General features: G+C 41.1%; 1 protein-coding gene across 1 annotated transcript in view; it reads left to right on the top strand.

The window, feature by feature from the left end:
• Positions 1-3,566: 3,566 nt before the first annotated feature.
• The window catches only part of LOC121948131 (short transient receptor potential channel 7-like), a 63,036-nt gene continuing 48,730 nt past the window's right edge, over positions 3,567-17,872 (top strand). The window contains exons 1-2 of the mRNA XM_042493409.1: positions 3,567-4,093; positions 12,537-13,299. Coding sequence (XP_042349343.1) covers positions 3,603-4,093; positions 12,537-13,299 — 1,254 coding nt within the window. The 5' untranslated portion in view covers positions 3,567-3,602. The remainder of the gene's footprint in view (positions 4,094-12,536; positions 13,300-17,872) is intronic.

Below are 17,872 nucleotides of genomic sequence, written 5' to 3'. Positions count from 1 at the left end.
ACAAGAAAGTCAATGTGTCAAGATGTCAGTCCAGGTTAAAACAGGGTTAAACATACCAGAAGCACAGCAACTCATAGTACTCAATGTGATGCTTGATATGCTAAAAAACCCTAAAATTTAAAGAGGTTGCTATGTTTGTTCTGAAACTGAATTACACAAGACAGAAAATTGCCACTGCGCAGTTCTCTGTTGATTGCAACTTTCAAGAACGCAGCTTTTCTAAACATCCTCAATCAGTGATTTCCCAGCAGGAGTTCTGCCTGTGACAGAAAGCTCCTGCTGTTACACCTGTGATAGGGGTGAGTCCAGACAATCCCAACCCGCAGAGAGACCCTACATTATCCGATATCGATTTACCCTTTAAATAGCCAAATGGGTTATTCCATTCTTTTCAGTGTACTAACATCCTTAAGGGGTCTGATCTGGTCTGCATATCTGCAGTGGCTTATTAGTGTGAAGCAGGAAGATAAATAATGTGACTTGGACAAAAACATAATTTCTACGATACGGGCTCCCCCCCATGAATATTATGCTTCCAACAGTGACACTTTTAATGCAGTACAAGGCTGGTTAGTTGTCAAAAGAAAACAAAAAAGCTTATTGCTGCTCTTAAATCACACACATAGACTTAAAACAGCCCTTTTCCACTTCAAAAGCCTAAAGCTATATAACATAAGAGCTACAATGGCAGATGCTTACACAACGCATACACACACACACACACACACACACACACACACACAGACGGACAGCCACTTGACATTCACTTGGGACATCATGTTCAGTGGTACACAGTTTGTCCTAGTTCTCATTAATCTCTGCATTAAGTTGGGGTCAGACTTCAGATGGATTAAGGGAGAACTTTAGTTATAATAAATCTCAGCATGTTCTTCCATTCAAGGACACAAGGTCTGAATGTGTGGAGCATACAGATCACTGTGGTATGAAAGCTCAAGGCAGTGTTTTACTAAGTGAACCCACAGTCTTTGAGAGTGGCTTGTACCACCAGTTCTACAGTATCATTAAAATATTCATTTTCATATGTGTAATTAATCCTGCAGGGCTGCTTTGCTGGTTTTTTCATTTGAGTCCTACAACTCTAATATGGGTAAAATGTGAAAATCTGACATTAAAATATTTTATGGGTCCCTTGGTTTCCTAATTTCCCAGAAAAATAATCTTAAAAACATTTCTTGGAAATGACTGTCATTTAGTTGAGCAATTTCAATCCACTAAGAAGTGAAACCCTGAAGCGTATACAGATATACGTAGTTGAACACATAAATCTTTAAAGTTTATAGTTGTGTGCGTTTGTATCTTACAGTTAAGATAATTTAGCTAATATGGAGAATGTATTTTATTTAAGTAGTTTTACATGGGTAATGGCAGCCCAGTCACCAGTAGAAAATGTTGGCATTGTACGTTTCTGCAAACCACATGATACATTTGTATGTTTCATCATCAATGTACCTATCAATGCAGACCAATGCAGAGCATTGTCCGAGACCAACAAACAACAAAACAGCTTATGATTTAGTAACCAACCATTGTTTCTCCAGCAACTTTTTGAACAACTGATGTTTCCAGCAGCTTTTTAGGCACTAAACATGGGTGGTTTATAGCAACCCAGACATAATTTTTTATCAAGACATGGGTTCTTTTGTTGCTAAAATAGTGGCACCATGAAAGTGGTTGTTTTTTGGCAGTCAGTGCTGCTTTTCCAGCTGGGATTTTGCTCCCAAACTATTGTATCGAATTTTAAGCCAAAATATGATTTTTGTGCCTTAACGTAACCGCATATTAACAGCAACATTAAGTTTAAATCTGTACATGCAAATGTAACATATTTGAGTTTGCGGAAATGTACAGTGCCAACGTTTTAATCAACAAAACTCTAAGGAATTGTCTATTTTGCCAAAAACAAATCTTGTTATTCAGGAAAATCTAGAATGTTCTACCCACTTGTAAACACAAGTTAAAACAGTGTGTCATGTGTGATGTGTGTTAATTAGATTTTTTGTGATCTGTGTGTACATGTTGGTTGCATAAATACAAGGATAGATCAAAGCACTGGGTTAGGACTGGTTATTGTCTGTGAGGGGGTGCAGGAAGTCTCCATCACGACTAATGGGCCTCTGCCTCTAATTACTGGACTACAAGATAGAGTTTACACACATTCAAACACTGTATTATTTTCCTCTTCATATCTAAAGACAGAGAGGTAAAAGGTGTTGTTTTCAGGTTTGTCAAAGAGCAATGACTCAGTGTTTCCTTGGATAAACCTACCACTGAGGTTAGATGTTGGCTACTTTGAGTATTAATTGCTTGTTCTCCGAAGCAATAACAAGATTATGTCAGTACCAGTAATTGGTATAACAGGTGGGCATGTTAACCCCTTCACTCCACAACCTCCAGCTGTCTCCGCTAGATTCTCTCACTCCTTCTTTTGCTCTCCCACAGTCTCTCTTTCTCTCTACTCTTTGGACATGAGTTAAAAACAAACAGGCCCAGTCACACTGCAAACAATAAAGGGGGATGTGGTTTGATCTGTAATGATAATAATGATGATGATGATGATGATGATGATGATGATCATTATTATTATTATTAAAGCTCATATGAAAAAGACAACATTCAAGTGACTGCACCTATACAAACAAACTGGAGTGCCATTGGCTCCACAGTCTGAATGAAAACTGTACTGAGCTCAGCTTAGGGTTCTTCAAGGCCTGAATAATACAATTTTCTGAGACAGATAGCCTGCACATAATTGATACATAAATTTGTCCAGCACTACACTATCATGGAAGCTTAAGAAGTAGCATCATGCCATCATTATAGGCCACATTAACCCTCTGAAGCAAATGTGATTGATTTCTTTCAAAAACATGGGAAGAGGAAATGAGCACCCTTAGCAGAACCCCTAGTGCAAGAAAATTACCTGAACATCAGACATGCAGGAACATGTTGCAGGGTCATTTGCTCACTGACCCCCCCCCATGTTTTCAAAAGTAAGCAAACTGATTTGCTCAGGGTTTGAAGGTTTAAATACTTGTGAAGGCGTCTGATGGCAGCACACGAAAAGCGATGCCAATCCAGGTTTCAAAGGGTTAAGTCTCTGCATGTTGCTTGTTGTTTGATCGGGTCTCTTACCAGATACAAGATAGAAGAAAACTGCTTTGTGTACTTGGTTATCACTGAGAGAGACAATATTTGGCCTCATGTGTTAGTTTGCTTTAAAACCCGTTTTAGAGTTTAAAAAAAAAAGATATTTTTTAACATTCAACAAGGTAAGACTGAAAACTGCCTTTTCTTGATGGGAGAACGTCATGATTTTTGCAGACCAATGTGTAACTTAAGCTCTTTTTGTGGTGTTGCCACTTACTCGTTTGCTTCCATTTTGTAATAGGCTGTCTCCCTGCGCGCGCACTCTCGGTGCTCTCTAATTAGCGCGCGCACTCTAGTGTAAAGGTGGAGGCTCGGCTGGTCGCTTCCGCGCGGCTCAGGAGAAACTTGTGCGGTTAAAACTTTGACAAACCTCGTTAAATGTCCGCCACATAGCTGGCCACATTTAAAGTATATGCTGCTCAAGAACTCACCCAATGTCTGACGAAGGAGAGGAAACCGACAGCGGCGAGAGAGCCCACCTTTCTGAGTCTCCCTCCCCGCCTCTGTCTGTCTGTCGTCCCCGAGGATCTCCTTCCTCACCGCGGCCCCTGGACATCTTCTCTTCCGCCTCTCCGCTGCTGGGGGACACAGACCCGCCTTACCTCGCCACTCCGGAGTGTATCCACGCCTCACCAGAGAACCGGGAGCCCGGGTTCTCCCCACACTTCACCCCGCCAAAGTTCTGCCAGAGCACCGGGGACACCGGGGGCTCTCCGGTATGTCCGCGGCAGGATGTGCGGATAGATGCGGTGTACGACCGCTGCGATGACCCGTTCCCCAAGTGGAGAGGACGAGGAGCGGCGACCGCTGACCGCCTTCAGCACCGCGGACAGAGAATGCACCGGGCTCCGGAGCCCTCAGACCACGGGAACCACTTCTCTGCTGAGCACATCGACACCGGGTTCAACTCCGAAAGCAGGCAAACGTGAGTCATAATTTTATTTTCAACTTTTGCTCATCTACCCAGAGGCATGATAAATAAGTAAAAGTCATCAGTTTCGTGGCCTTGTGTGGAGTCTCTGTGCCTATTTATAAACTCTGCGTTTTGCAGTTATGCAAAGAGGCTGCTGGGCAATAGTTTAGAAAAGGCTGTTCTGGGTTGAGAGAATTTAATCAACACCAACTAATCCACCTGGGATGTCAACAACCAGAGGACAGGGTTGAAGAGGGCAGAGGAAAGCAGCCAGGATTTTCACTGAGCCAGCTGCATCCACCTGTCTGTGCAGCTTTGGACCAATGATTGACTCTTAGCTGTGCTTTACAGCTCCTTTATGGAACAGCCTTTAGACTGGACTGTAAAATCCAATAGAGCAATATCACCAGAGGGTCATCATGTGAGTTGCTGTCATGCACTGCTTGAATTGCAAACTGATGTTCCTTTCTTACATGGAGCATTTGCAGAGGGTGTATTAAATTTGGTTTAACCGAATCATATTAAAACTTCCATGATCTGAGCTTGTGCTTTAATCTAATGTTTTTGAAGGATTTGTGAGTTTGAATGAAGTAGTGGTCTTCCACCACAGCCCTTATGTTGTCCTTGTGTTGAGAGGAAGCATGTTGATTGGTGCACAGATGCATAAGCAGCAGTCAACAGGGATTGTGTGTGTGTGTGTGTGTGTGTGTGTGTGTGTGTGTGTGTGTGTGTGTGTGTGTGCGTGCGTGTGTGTGTGTGTTGTGTTAGCCAGAGTACACTGTAAAATCTGACATGTTGATTTTACATTAAAAAGTCTAGAAAACCGATTGCCTTGAAAAATGTAAGTAAATACAACTATAAGTCTTTAAATATATTTACTTTATATCAAATTGTCAAGTTTACTTAAAATTTAGTTACATTTACCTACTGTCGTGAAGTTGTTGGAACTTAAAAATGACAAGTTTAATTAAATCAATCTTTCTAAGTTTTAGCGAATCCAGTAAAGCAAGTTTACTGAGCTATCTCTCTGTATTCTGCTGGTTGCAAACAAGTCAATCATATTGTATTTTCTTAAACATGTTAACAAAACAGAACTTGCAGGTCTCCTAACTTCATCATTGGCAAAATCCTCTTTGTGATGATCAAGTTAAGTCAGACAACTGAGTTTACTGAAATTGCTAACACTCAGAAAGAACAAGGTAATTTCACTTGTCATTTTTAAGTTGCGACAACTTAACAAAATAAAGTAAATACAGCCAAACTTTAAGTAAACCTAATTAGATTTAAAGTAAACATAAATTAAGGTTTGTAGTTCTATTTACTTTACTTTTTCAAGGCAATTAGTTTCCGAGATTATTTTAAGTAAGCTCAACTTGTGATATTTTACAGTGTAAGAGTGAAACAACTGGGCAAAACCATGTGACACTGAGCAGACTACAGAAATTGGCTTGCACAGTACATCCCCACAATGTCACACTCATCACACACACAAAGCGTGCACAGACTCACTCATAAAACCCTGACTGGGTGCCTCTCTGCCATATTGCAAATGGCTGATATGTGCCATATAATTTCCCATAATTGTCCTATATGTTTAAGGACCTCACTCTGAGACAAGTGCTCAAAAGACCATTTGGTCGATGCAGTTCGTTGCTTCTGTGCACAAAACAAAGCACAAATGGGACATAAATGGTGACACTTAATGGATATTCATGTGCTGCCAGCTTAGTTATGACTCTCAGATCTTGAGACTGGCAGGCCTCAGTTGGGTCTTTGATCTTTCCTGGTCTGCTCCTTTGATACACCAGTGTTCAATTTAAAAGGCCCTGCATGGAAAAGAAGCATGTATGCTCTCACAGATGCCTGACAGGGCTAACTGGTGGACACCTTTGTGTGTGTCTGCCTGTGAATAAGAGGGTAAGAGAAGGCGTACATGCCTGTTTCTCATTACCACTGAAATATGGGGAGCAACTCACCTTTGATCTCAAATTTGGTAATTTACTGCTTCAAAGAGTGTCCGTGTGTATCTATTTGATAAAGAGGAGAGATGAGAGGGTAACTCTTCTAAGATATTCTGCTCACATTTGTGTACGGATAAAGCAATATCGCACCTTTTATAAGACTATATATGTCTGGCTTGTTTTAAACCTACTAATAATAACACTTACAGTACTACTGACTGTCAGGCCAAAATAAACCCACATGTTTTAGATGGTTTTACTACAGTGGCCAACAAGGGCATGATGCTACAACAGCCCAAAACATCTCCAGAAGGAGAAACTGGCTGCAGCTTAAGAAATGATGCCGGTTAAAAAACACAAGAATCCAAAACAAATGTACTGCAAATGAAAAAAAAGGTACAGTACAAAGTCAAAACAAATACTTTAGCAAAAATCATGTGCAAATACAGAAATTATGCAAAATACTCAATCCCTGAGAACAAATGCAACAGGAAGGCCTCTAGGAGGAGAGTGTGTTGATTTTTGAAGTGGGAAGAAAATTGAAGTAATATGATGATTAAGAGTCTTCTCATCATAAAACATGCTTCTTTCGAGCTCAACACAAACAAAATATAACTCAACAAATCTGTCTTGGTTGGTCTTTTCATTGTTCCAGCATTCATTAACTCTAATTTTGTTGAAATAAACCCTTAATTCACCAAGTTATATGCTGGTCCTACCGTTGTTTCCCCCCGCTGTTGCTGTCTGCTGTTGGTTTTTATTAGTCCTGTAACAAACCTCTTCAGATGATCCAGAATGCAGCAGCACGTCTGGTCTTCAACCAGCCCAAAAGAGCACATGTCACCCCGCTGGTAATTTCTCTTCACTGGCTTCCAGTGGCAGCCAGAATCAAATTCAAAGCACTTCTCTTGGCTTACAAAACAATCACAAGAACTGCTCCAGCCTACCTGGAATCCCTGACGCAGGTCTACTCTCCTTCTCGCCCACTACGCTCTGCATGCGAAAGACGCCTGGTGCTTCCAGCCCAGCACGGCTCTAAATCTCTAGCCAGACTCTTCTCTTCTGTTGTTCCCAAATGGTGGAACAAACTTCCAAACTCTGTGCGTTCTGCTGAGTCCCTTTCTACTTTTAAGAGACAATTGAAAACTTATTTGTTCCGAGAACACCTAGGCACTTAACCTGACTCTTCTCTGCTTTGCCCTTTGGAGTAAATTAAGTCAGAAGGTCCAAAACCCAGCACCTAATGATTGGCACTTCTTCTGCCACTAGACGGCAATACCTGTGACCAATCACACCTGAAGCACTTTTTGCACTTAGTAAGGGTTTTTTCCTTAAGTCTAAATTCTTGCTTGTGTTGTACGTCGCTTTGGATAAAAGCGTCTGCTAAATGAAATTGTAGAATTGTAGAGAATTGTAGCATTACTGCCCCCCACTTGCAGTCACAATCTTTCTAAGCTCAGCGGCCTGTTCCACAAGTAGAGACTGACCTCTGGTGGTGTGTGCTCTGCACTACATGCAGTACACAACCTCATTACAGCATCTCTGTATCAGTTTAATAAAAAGAAGAGCATCTGTATTTTTGACAGTATTGAAAATGATACCATCAGGTTCAATATCCTGATAAAACGCAATTCCAGTATGCCGCGCAAGCCTTGAGCCAGATGATTTAGGTTATTTTTGGGTGGGTTACCTATTTCACTTGTAATCAATAATGCTTGTCATTATTATATAACTTAAAAACAGTATCATTAAGAACTCCAGCTTGGCTGGATAAGAGATTTCTAAAACTGTATGTCAGAATATAGCTGGAATCACCAGTGGTGGTGATGCAAGATAGTTTCTCTTGTGTGACAGTTCTGTTGTTAATAGGAGAGGGAGCTGCTCGCTTGGACAGAGACTCTGAGTGATCTGCAGCAGCCTCTGCCTTGGACATAGAATCAAATGAGAGCTGTGTAGACTCAGTAACAGATTGAACTGGTGCAGTGAGTGCAAAATGTTGCCATATAATAATAATGCAGAGTTGCCTCAAACCAGACCATTAACACTAATCAGATTAAAGTGAAACAGATTTTTTGTTAGGTGTTTGTGAACCAAAGCAGGAATCAAAGGTGGTTGGATATTGGATTTATATTCAGCAAGTAGACAGGAAGACGACTGTAGTGGGATGGGAAGATGAACAATGTAGATGTGTTTTCTGTTACGTAAATGGTAGTGGAAACTCTTTACTGTTTACATACTGTAACATGACAGCATGTTCTGCTATAAGGTGGTCTTAGTTACAATGGTGGTAATGTTACAAGTCCTTTAGTCTTATGAACACTATACAATATACAATTACAATCACAAACTATAGGTATATGAGCAGATTATAAACTGTATAAAATAAGGGAAAAAAGTTTGTTTGTAGCCATTGTATCATCACCCACTGGTTTGTGGACCCCTGTTTTGAAGCTTTGAGTTTGATATTTTGGGCATTCTGGCCATCTTGAAATTCGGGGCCAGAAGTGACTACATTTGGAAATGAGGGTGGAGATAACCCTAGCACTCGTCCAGAGGTCCAAGGACTTTATTTTCATTATTTCATTCACTATAGATGGGAGCCCAATGTAAGCAAGAATCATAAGATTTTGTTCACTAGCCCCACAACTGTAGTTGGTTAAGTTATATTTCTGGTCTTATTAATGTCTAACAACCAAAATCCTTTTCATTTGGAAGTCCCTGAAGCAAAATCTTACCAAATGGTGGTCTGTGACTCAAAGGGAGCTGCGAACCATTACCCTAACACTAGCTGCAAGTTTGGTTAGTATGGTGCATTTATGGTGCATTTACAGTAATTGAAAATAATGTATACCACATACATGTACTTGAAATACTTGAAAAAAATACACTGAAATTGTGCAACTACAGCAACACCTGAGAATCTGGGAGTGGCTCATTGTCACATTAGTGATCCAAGGTTGTGGCTGTGGTAGCGACTTGTCACTGACAGAACCTCACTGTCACTCAAAGTGCCCACACCCTTAATTATGCATAACTTTAAGCCTTAAGAACATTTAAACGGGTTAGTTTTATAAAAATACACATAGGCAGGTTGTAGAAATGTTTATTTCTAGTATGAAGTTGGGAATGACTGACTTCTGGAGCAAGCTTCAAGTGGCCAATAGAGGAACTGCAGTTTTTGTTGCATTTGCGTTGGTGTAATTTTTCAGCATCAGAGGTTGCCGCTTAATGCGGACATAAATATACACAATACCTCCTTCACTCACTAATTTTTCTTCTCGTTCATCTTTTTGTCGACCCCTACCATACACAAACACACACACACACACACTTTTCATTCATACATCTCCATTATGTCTGCCTCCTCCTGTCTTTGTGATTGTAATTCAGCGCATAAATGATGCAGGTAAATTCTATTTCACATCAGAAACACAAACAGCCAGAGATGGATGGAGACAAAGATGGTGAGGGATGGAAAATGGTGATTCATTACCTGACTATGAGGTTATCTAAATGGGCTGGCAGCCAGACTGTCCACTCATGTTCGAGGAATCTTCCCAATGCCCACAAATTTATCTGTGTGTGTGTGTGTGTGTGTGTGTGTGTGTGGAGATGGGGGTTGGGAAGGTATGAGGTATACACCCTACAGCATAATGCATGGTAATACATCACCTTAAAGGATGAGCTTAAGAAAAAAATATCATTCCAACACTCAGAGCTCCATTTATTCACTGCATGGCCACTGTGTTGGTTTTCAACATATTTTACAGATGATATATGTTCTGTCCACATTCTATATGAATACTGATGGTGTCGCACACGTTTGTCCATGGCTGCACCTCATGTCCACATTAGTATTCCTGTGTGTGTTCATGTGTGGTGTACTAGTCTGCGGATGTGCATGTGCGTAAGAGAGAGAGTAAGAGAGAGGGATAGTTTGCCATCTTGATTGGCAGCCTAAGGCATATACAGCTGATTGTGTAAAATGAAAATCAACAGCTGCAGACCTTTTATACCCTTTAATCGCACACTGACACAGTCTCTCTGTATCTTTTTCTCACGCACACACAAACATGCTCACGCTCTCCCACAGCGATTTTCCTTGGTGAGCTCTTTAAATCTTCTCAGTTCCACATCCTTTGACACCCCCAGGGTCTGTTTCCACCATGAACAGGTTCCCATTTTCACTTTTTTCCCCCTCTAAAGTCCAGCCTTCCGTGTACACACACACACACACACACACAATTACAAACCTTAATTTGCAGGTCTTATTGCAAAACTGGACCCGCTGTCGTTTGTAAGGTCAATGCACTATTGTTGCCTGGCTCTGAGACCATAGCAAATAAGGGAAGCACACACAGGAGTTCAACCAAAATAATTTTATCAAACAAATTTAACTTTAAAACCAACAATTAATACTGACTGAAAAACACACTGTTAGATAAAGTAGAATAAAGCAAAAAGAAACTACATAGCAAAGCAAAGGAACTACAAAAGTAACATGAAGGCTGTTTGAATGGAGTGAAGTCTGTCAGCCAGCAGCAGCATCCACGTAATTGTCAGATAACAAACAACTGGGGCTGCCCCTTTGATTGTCAGAGATTCAAATCACCATCTTGAGACTCCTAAGTCGACTGAGATAACTTCAAGTAGAGCAGTCATTTCTTGTTGGGTTTTTTGCTAGTCAGTGTGCTGTGCAGTGTATTCTGGGGATGTTTTGGACACCAGATTTTGCTGCAGAGTGAACGCTCTTGACTTTCATGATACTCTTTGGTACAGCCAGTAGCAGGCACACTGCAGCGGCACAGTGAAGGAGTGACCTTGCAATGTTAGGCTCTGAGACAACATTATCTTCCCTCTGTTTAGAAGTGGTGCATTTACAGTTCACAGCTACTTAATATGATACAGTCTCATGGCTTTTGTTTGATATCTACTTTTGATCTGTCATTAGCGTCACTAGCTTGTTTGCTATATAAAATGAATGCCGTTGTCACACTGAAAGTCCCACTGAGCCCCGTTCAGACATAAAAACTTTACAACCAATATTTGACAATTTGTTTTTGTTTCTTTTTTCATGTAAACAGCCAAATCTGATTCCACTGACATAACTCTAAGTCAGGTACAGCCCTATAGGAAACAATGTTGGCTTTCCCAGTTGACAAATAATTGTCTGCATGGACAGTAATGTCCACAATGTGATTTTATTTCAGCCTGAATGACATTCATCGGTTCTCTGTCTTATCAATCTTGACTTGACTTGACTTATTTGGATTTATATGAGCCATGTGGTTGTGATGTTGTAAAAGACACTCTCGCCGCTTTAAACCCATTGAGAGCACAAACACAACACAAAGCAACAAAAGCCCTGGAAGAGGCTCGGGGCTGTAACAGCTCTGATTCAGACACCACAAAATGACTTTTGTATGGACAAACACGGTGCACTCAAGAATTGTTTAAATTGTCATATTTTGTGAATTAACTATCAAGTCTAAATTAGTTATTTCCCACTGGAGAAACTATTCTGGGTAATCATTTCCCAAAAACAACATTAGTAATTTTCTCTCCCACTTTCCATTTCATATTTTACCCACATACAGTGTCTCCTCCTCTGCTCCCTCACTGTCACACAGTCTTTCTCCCTCTCGTTTTTTCAGCTTCACATCTTGACATCTTTTTTTCTATAGGGGTCAAAGTGTCAGGCCACACAGCAGATTGCAGACGTGGCACATCTTTGTGACTCTAAAACACAATAGGAGAGGAACAACAGTCCCAATGAAATGTGTTTTTCAGTATGATTGCCAGAGTTTCTGTAGTTACATTTGACAAGTTCCTATTGATGAAGGTTATTTTCCCACTTTGTCCTGCTGGGATGACAGTATGTCACAGAAAATGGGGCTTCATCTAGGAAGAAAGACATGTTGAATAGAGCAGGAGCTGCATGTTCATGTGTGCATGTGTCCACAGATAACGACAGATTCACCACTGGCCAAAGAGTCTCCTTGGATGACCACTGTCACATAGTGTCAATTTGTCATGCTGAAGCCAATTACAGTGACACCTTCATCGCTCTCTTGCCAATCAGAGCTGTTGACCTGAGATGGCCCCACAGTAAGCTTCGACCCTGGTAGCGGTTCATTGATTTGACTGGGGACAGATATATCACAGATGTCTTGGTGGAGTTTCTCTGGGGTTGGTGGAGAAATCTGTGTTAAGCACCTGCTGATTGTGTTTGACCAGTCCATGTGCACGGAGGACGTCCACATGGGTAGACAGTTAAAACTTTGTTTGCCTTGGTACACTAGTACAATAGTCAGCTTGATGTTTCTAATAATACTGTCTTTTCTTCTTGTCTCCATCATTTGCTTTCATGCCTTCCACATTTCTTTCCCTCTATCACTTCATCATTTGTTCGTTGTTTCTGACCTCCGCTTTCATCATTGCCATTCTTTCTTTTGATTGTCCTCACTGTTTGCTCTCCTCTCCACTCTCTTCAGGGTGGAAGCTATGCATCGCCGGCATACCACACTCAGAGAGAAGGGGCGTCGGCAGGCAGTGCGGGGCCCAGCCTACATGTTCAATGAACGCGGTTCAGCCCTCACTCCAGAGGAGGAGCGTTTTCTGGATGCTGCTGAATACGGAAACATTCCTGTGGTCCGAAAAATGCTGGAAGAGTCCAAAACCCTTAACTTCAATTGTGTGGACTACATGGGCCAGAATGCTTTGCAGCTGGCAGTTGGCAATGAGCACCTGGAAGTGACCGAGCTGCTACTAAAGAAGGACGGTTTGGCAAGGATCGGAGATGGCCTACTTTTGGCTATCTCCAAGGGTTATGTCCGGATCGTTGAAGCCATTCTTGCCCACCCTGCTTTTGGCGGAGGTCTCAGACTCACTTTGAGCCCTCTTGAGCAGGAGATGCGTGATGATGACTTTTACGCCTATGATGAGGATGGAACACGTTTTTCGCATGACGTCACGCCAATCATTCTGGCTGCTCACTGCTTGGAGTATGAGATTGTGCACATCCTTTTGACGAAGGGGGCCCGCATAGAAAGGCCACATGACTACTTCTGTAAGTGTTCAGAATGTGTGGAGAAACAGAAGAAAGACTCGTTCAGTCACTCACGCTCCAGGATGAACGCGTACAAAGGCCTGGCGAGTGCAGCTTACCTGTCGCTCAGCAGTGAGGACCCTGTGCTGACCGCCCTCGAGCTCAGCAATGAACTAGCAAGACTGGCCAACATTGAGACAGAGTTTAAGGTAAGATAGTTTTTTATTTTTTCAACATCAGTTTTTTGTTTAACAGTATTTAATTTTTTTCTATCTTCTCACTTTTTAGAGGTATACAATTCAGGACTGTCAGTTACTGTTCGTAAACATGCTTGCTCGCGAAATGAACATAAAAAGGCATCATCAGATTCACTCTCATTTGGCGTTTTGCCTCGCTTTATTCATTTTTTTCTGGCACTGTGTCTCTTGGATGCATGCTGCTTACAGTCTGGCACCAGGTTGCTACCTTTTATAGAGCCCTACGTCACCTGAGCACTGTGGCGGGACGCGCCGATAAACATCCTGAACACAGGAAATAAGAAGAAAATTTAGAGTGCAGAGTCTCTGCAGAAAATACACCACCACACAGTTCTGATGGGTCATACATAATGATTGAGAGGGATTACTTCTGTCTGAGTCTTTGTTTTTGTGGAAAATTCTAGTATATCTTGAAACATACAAACACAGATGTTTTCATACGGATAGGCAAAGGGTTGACAAAAGATTTAGAAGAGTGGCGGAGAGAAGGTGAGTCACGCGTACACACGCTACATTTAATGTAAAGACTACACATGATTACAGAAGAGGATTAGGGCCACGTGAAAAATTGGAGTTCTGAGTTTAAAGCCAGAATTTTGACATTAAAGTCTTTAATCTGACTATAAGCTCAGAACTCATACGTTTTTCACATGTGGCCCTAATCCTCCTCCATAAATGATTAAACAGCTATACTGTAAATGTAAATTCATCACCTCAAGTATGATTACAGTCCCTGCATTTCCATGTTCCCTGTGACATTTTTCATTTCTTTATTAAAGTTTAGGCAGAATATGGACATAGAGCTGAATAGGAATGTGCAGATTTACCTCTGCCAATGTTTCAGCCCATTCCTGCAGATGATCCAGCGTAGTCACTCTGATATTGAATGGCTTTCCCAGTGCAGTCCCAGCTTTTTAATACTCTTTTGATCTACTTATTACCAGTACAATCTCTTCTCGGGCTGTGGTGAAATAAGAACTTTGAAGTTGAACACTATTGTTTGATGGAAAAACTGGATGGAAATGGTGGGTTGCCTGGCTCGGGCTGAGTAAAACATGCCCGCATGCTCACACTGTGTGGCAGGTTTGGGCAAGCTTTAAGCAGTGGTTTGAGGTGGAGATGAGTCCCTCCTACTGCGCCAGCTGGTGCACCTGTCGCAAATCAGTTAGTTCGGGATGTTAAGACAAGAAAACACACCAACAAATGAGGGTGACTCACAGGGAAAAAAGAACACCTACATTTTAGACATTTTGGACATACAAATATATAGTTTACTGTCACAAATTGACCAGTAAGGCTGGCCGATACATCAGTAATTATTATTTGTATATTATTAGGGACAGTTTCTGTTATAAATATATACTGTTTAACAATATGGCAAATCAGTTAAAAAATGCTGATACAGTTTAATGAGTTGTTCATCACATTACAATTCTGACAGTCAAAAGGCATCTGTATATGGGAATAGGCCTCTTTGGCATTCAGCTAAGTGGCTCAAATAACAAAAAAAACAAGCAAACATGGAAAATAACTTAAAAACCCGACAAGCACAGCATTTTGGTGCAGGTGTCTTCATCAGCATTTTTAGAGAGACCCCCCTCCATTTTGTCTCCAGCTGGCCACAGTGTTTTCTGTTTTCAGTCGGGTAATAATGATATACATTTTGTGAGCAATTTCACTTTGTCTGTTTGCCAGGGAGACCTGTTAAAAAGCCACTTTGTTGGCTCTATGGCATTAGTCATTTTCAACAGTCTTATATTCCACTGTGTGAGGAAAGTGCCCTTTTCTTTCCTTTTTGTCCAAAGCCAGCAGAGAGTTTGATTTACGGCAGATCATCGTTTTCTTTCACCTCAAGCCAAATAACATATGGACTTAGCTTGCTGATTAGTTAGTTAAAGGGCAAATATTTATTGTTGGGTTTTTTATATGCGTAGTTTATAGTCCAAATAATATCCACTTTACAGTATACGGTGTATACACAATAGGACCGTGACTCTATTTTAGCAGTTACATGAAAAATGACTCATATTTTTAACTTCATTGTGGACAACATTGTTTAGATGAATTATATTTAAAGTTGAGATCAATAATGTAGAAAACACAATTATCTACTTGAACCACTCAGATTACAGTGGTCTGATAACAATTTCCACTTCTCCGGTTATTTGTCTCCTTTTGTCCGCCCATATGTTGCAGCACCTTTATCCTCCCACTTTCTGTTTATGGATGTCCTTGTTCATCCATTTCTCAATCTTTCTGCACACCTTTGTGTTTGTCAGTCAGCCTTTCAGCTTGTCATTCTGCTCCCAGTCTCCAGACAAGTTAATGAGAGGGGCTCACCTGAGGGACCCGAGTTGTGTTGGAGCTCATCTGTCCTATTAACATCTCATTATCACCCCCCTGTCTTCTCTGTTTATTTGTCTCTCTGCCCCTATTCATATCATCCCCTCATTACGTTAAAATATCAAATGATTTTAAACACTGTGCCAATAGCCTGACACAATCCTGTGTCATATTAGCAAATCAAACATGGAGAATAAAAGATAAGGCACAGATCCCATTTTCTTAATTATGACACCAGTGTTTGGTACTTATGGTCTGACAGAATATTTGGTGAATACAATATTATTACACAGCCAAGAGTTAATTTTAAGAAGTTGAAGATTTTTGTCAGCACAGGAATACATGATGACTGTCAGCCACACCAAGCAACCTCTGGTTTTCTGTTTTTATAGATTTGTTTTTCTCCACAACTCCAAGTACCTAATTTCAGTCACTAGTGAATCAGTGACTATGTAGCTTTGCCTCATGTTTTAAGTTTTTAGGTACCTTATTAGAATGAACTCCCATTCCTGCAGCGAGTGGTATCCACCTGCCTGCCACGTACGCCACACATCGACACATTGACTGCCTGCACACGGTGCAAAAGAAGGGGGAGATAGATCACAGTGCGCATTTCAGTAGTCCTTCCAGACTTACTATAAGCTACTTGCATTTCTACTCGGGAGCTCTTTGTACCACTCTGTTGATTGACAGAAAAAGAAAATAACAGAACTGACTTTTTAACATCCTTTTTTCATGCTGTCACTCAGCATTTATGGCCCAAGTTACTCTGCTACCTGGTGGAGATTCTAAATACACTACAAAGCAGTCAAACTAACCTTTTAATAAGCTGCTAACAAATTTAAAAAATAAATAAATAAAATACCAGTCATGTATTGGCTGATATGGCTCACAATAGCTCGAGAATCCACAATATCAGCAAAAAACAATGTTTGGGACTTCTCTAGCCTCCACTGTATTTTGAGATTTATGCAATATAGCATACTAATGCTGCATCTCGGCTGCATGGAACGACATGGTTCTACTCAACTCAACAAGATCTTTTTTATTTTTCCATCAATATCATTTTTGGGTAGTACCTGGCACTATTTTTTGGCTTCGCCTTGGTCAAAGTTCCAAGCAAGCTGAGCTGATATTAAAAGGTGGGGGTAAAACACCGTAGACCACGGACTGCTCAGAGAAAATCGACACTTGCACCACACAGGACATCTTTCACAAAACCACCATTTTAAATAGCTAAGCTACTTTAAATAGCAACATTTTTTTAATTCACTCACCCTAGATATTTTTTATTTTTAAATTTTTTTAAGGCATGCTGTAAAACTACACTGTACACACAACTGATGAAGCGCAATCAGACCTGTTTGGCAACAGATAAAAAGATTCAGCGAGTGCCACGCTGAATATAATGCCACGCCAGTCTGACCTGGTGACCGGCTGAGAGTCCTGCCTACACTAAAGGTTACTTTTAGCTGTGAAAAACAAAATAGATGAAGGGATCTGGTACCAAAAGTAAGTTGAGCAGTTGTCTAGCATTAGAATGCAGTATGGGACACAGCTTTTGTATCCACTTGTGATTACAAAAGGTAAACACATGTATACACAGCAAACAACACTTTTTCACCCACTGGCACTCTGATGCATCCCGTCAGAGTGCAGAGATCAGAGTGCTGCTGGTGTTACACGTTGGATGCTTATGTGGGAACTGCTAAAGGCATATCAGGACCTCCTTAACAGCCTCACATTTATCTCCCAACATCTTACTTTTTAAGACAACCCATCAATTTTTCATAAGAGCCTCTGGACACACACACACACACACACACACACACACACACACACACACACACACACACACACACACACACACACACACACATACACACACCCCCCACACACACACACACACACACACACACACACACACACCCTTGGGAGAGTCAGACAGGCAGAGGGATAGAGAGAGGAGTGAGGCAGAGGAGGTTATCGTTTGATTTTGCGAAAACACATTTTACTGTTCTTGTGTCATACCAATTTCGGTTTAATTTAAATTAAGACACATAGCCACAGACAAAGTGAAAAACAGCCAAACCGATGGTAGTCAATGTCCACTGAAGTGCAGACAAATCGCTCTTTCCCTCCCCTCTTCTCATCCCTCTATCTCACATCTCCCTCCCTTCCT

The sequence above is a fragment of the Plectropomus leopardus genome, chromosome 9 (assembly GCF_008729295.1).
Source record: "Plectropomus leopardus isolate mb chromosome 9, YSFRI_Pleo_2.0, whole genome shotgun sequence".
Taxonomy (NCBI): domain Eukaryota; kingdom Metazoa; phylum Chordata; class Actinopteri; order Perciformes; family Serranidae; genus Plectropomus; species Plectropomus leopardus.
Note: the sequence above shows the minus strand (reverse complement) of the source record. Positions and strands in the feature narration are given on the sequence as shown.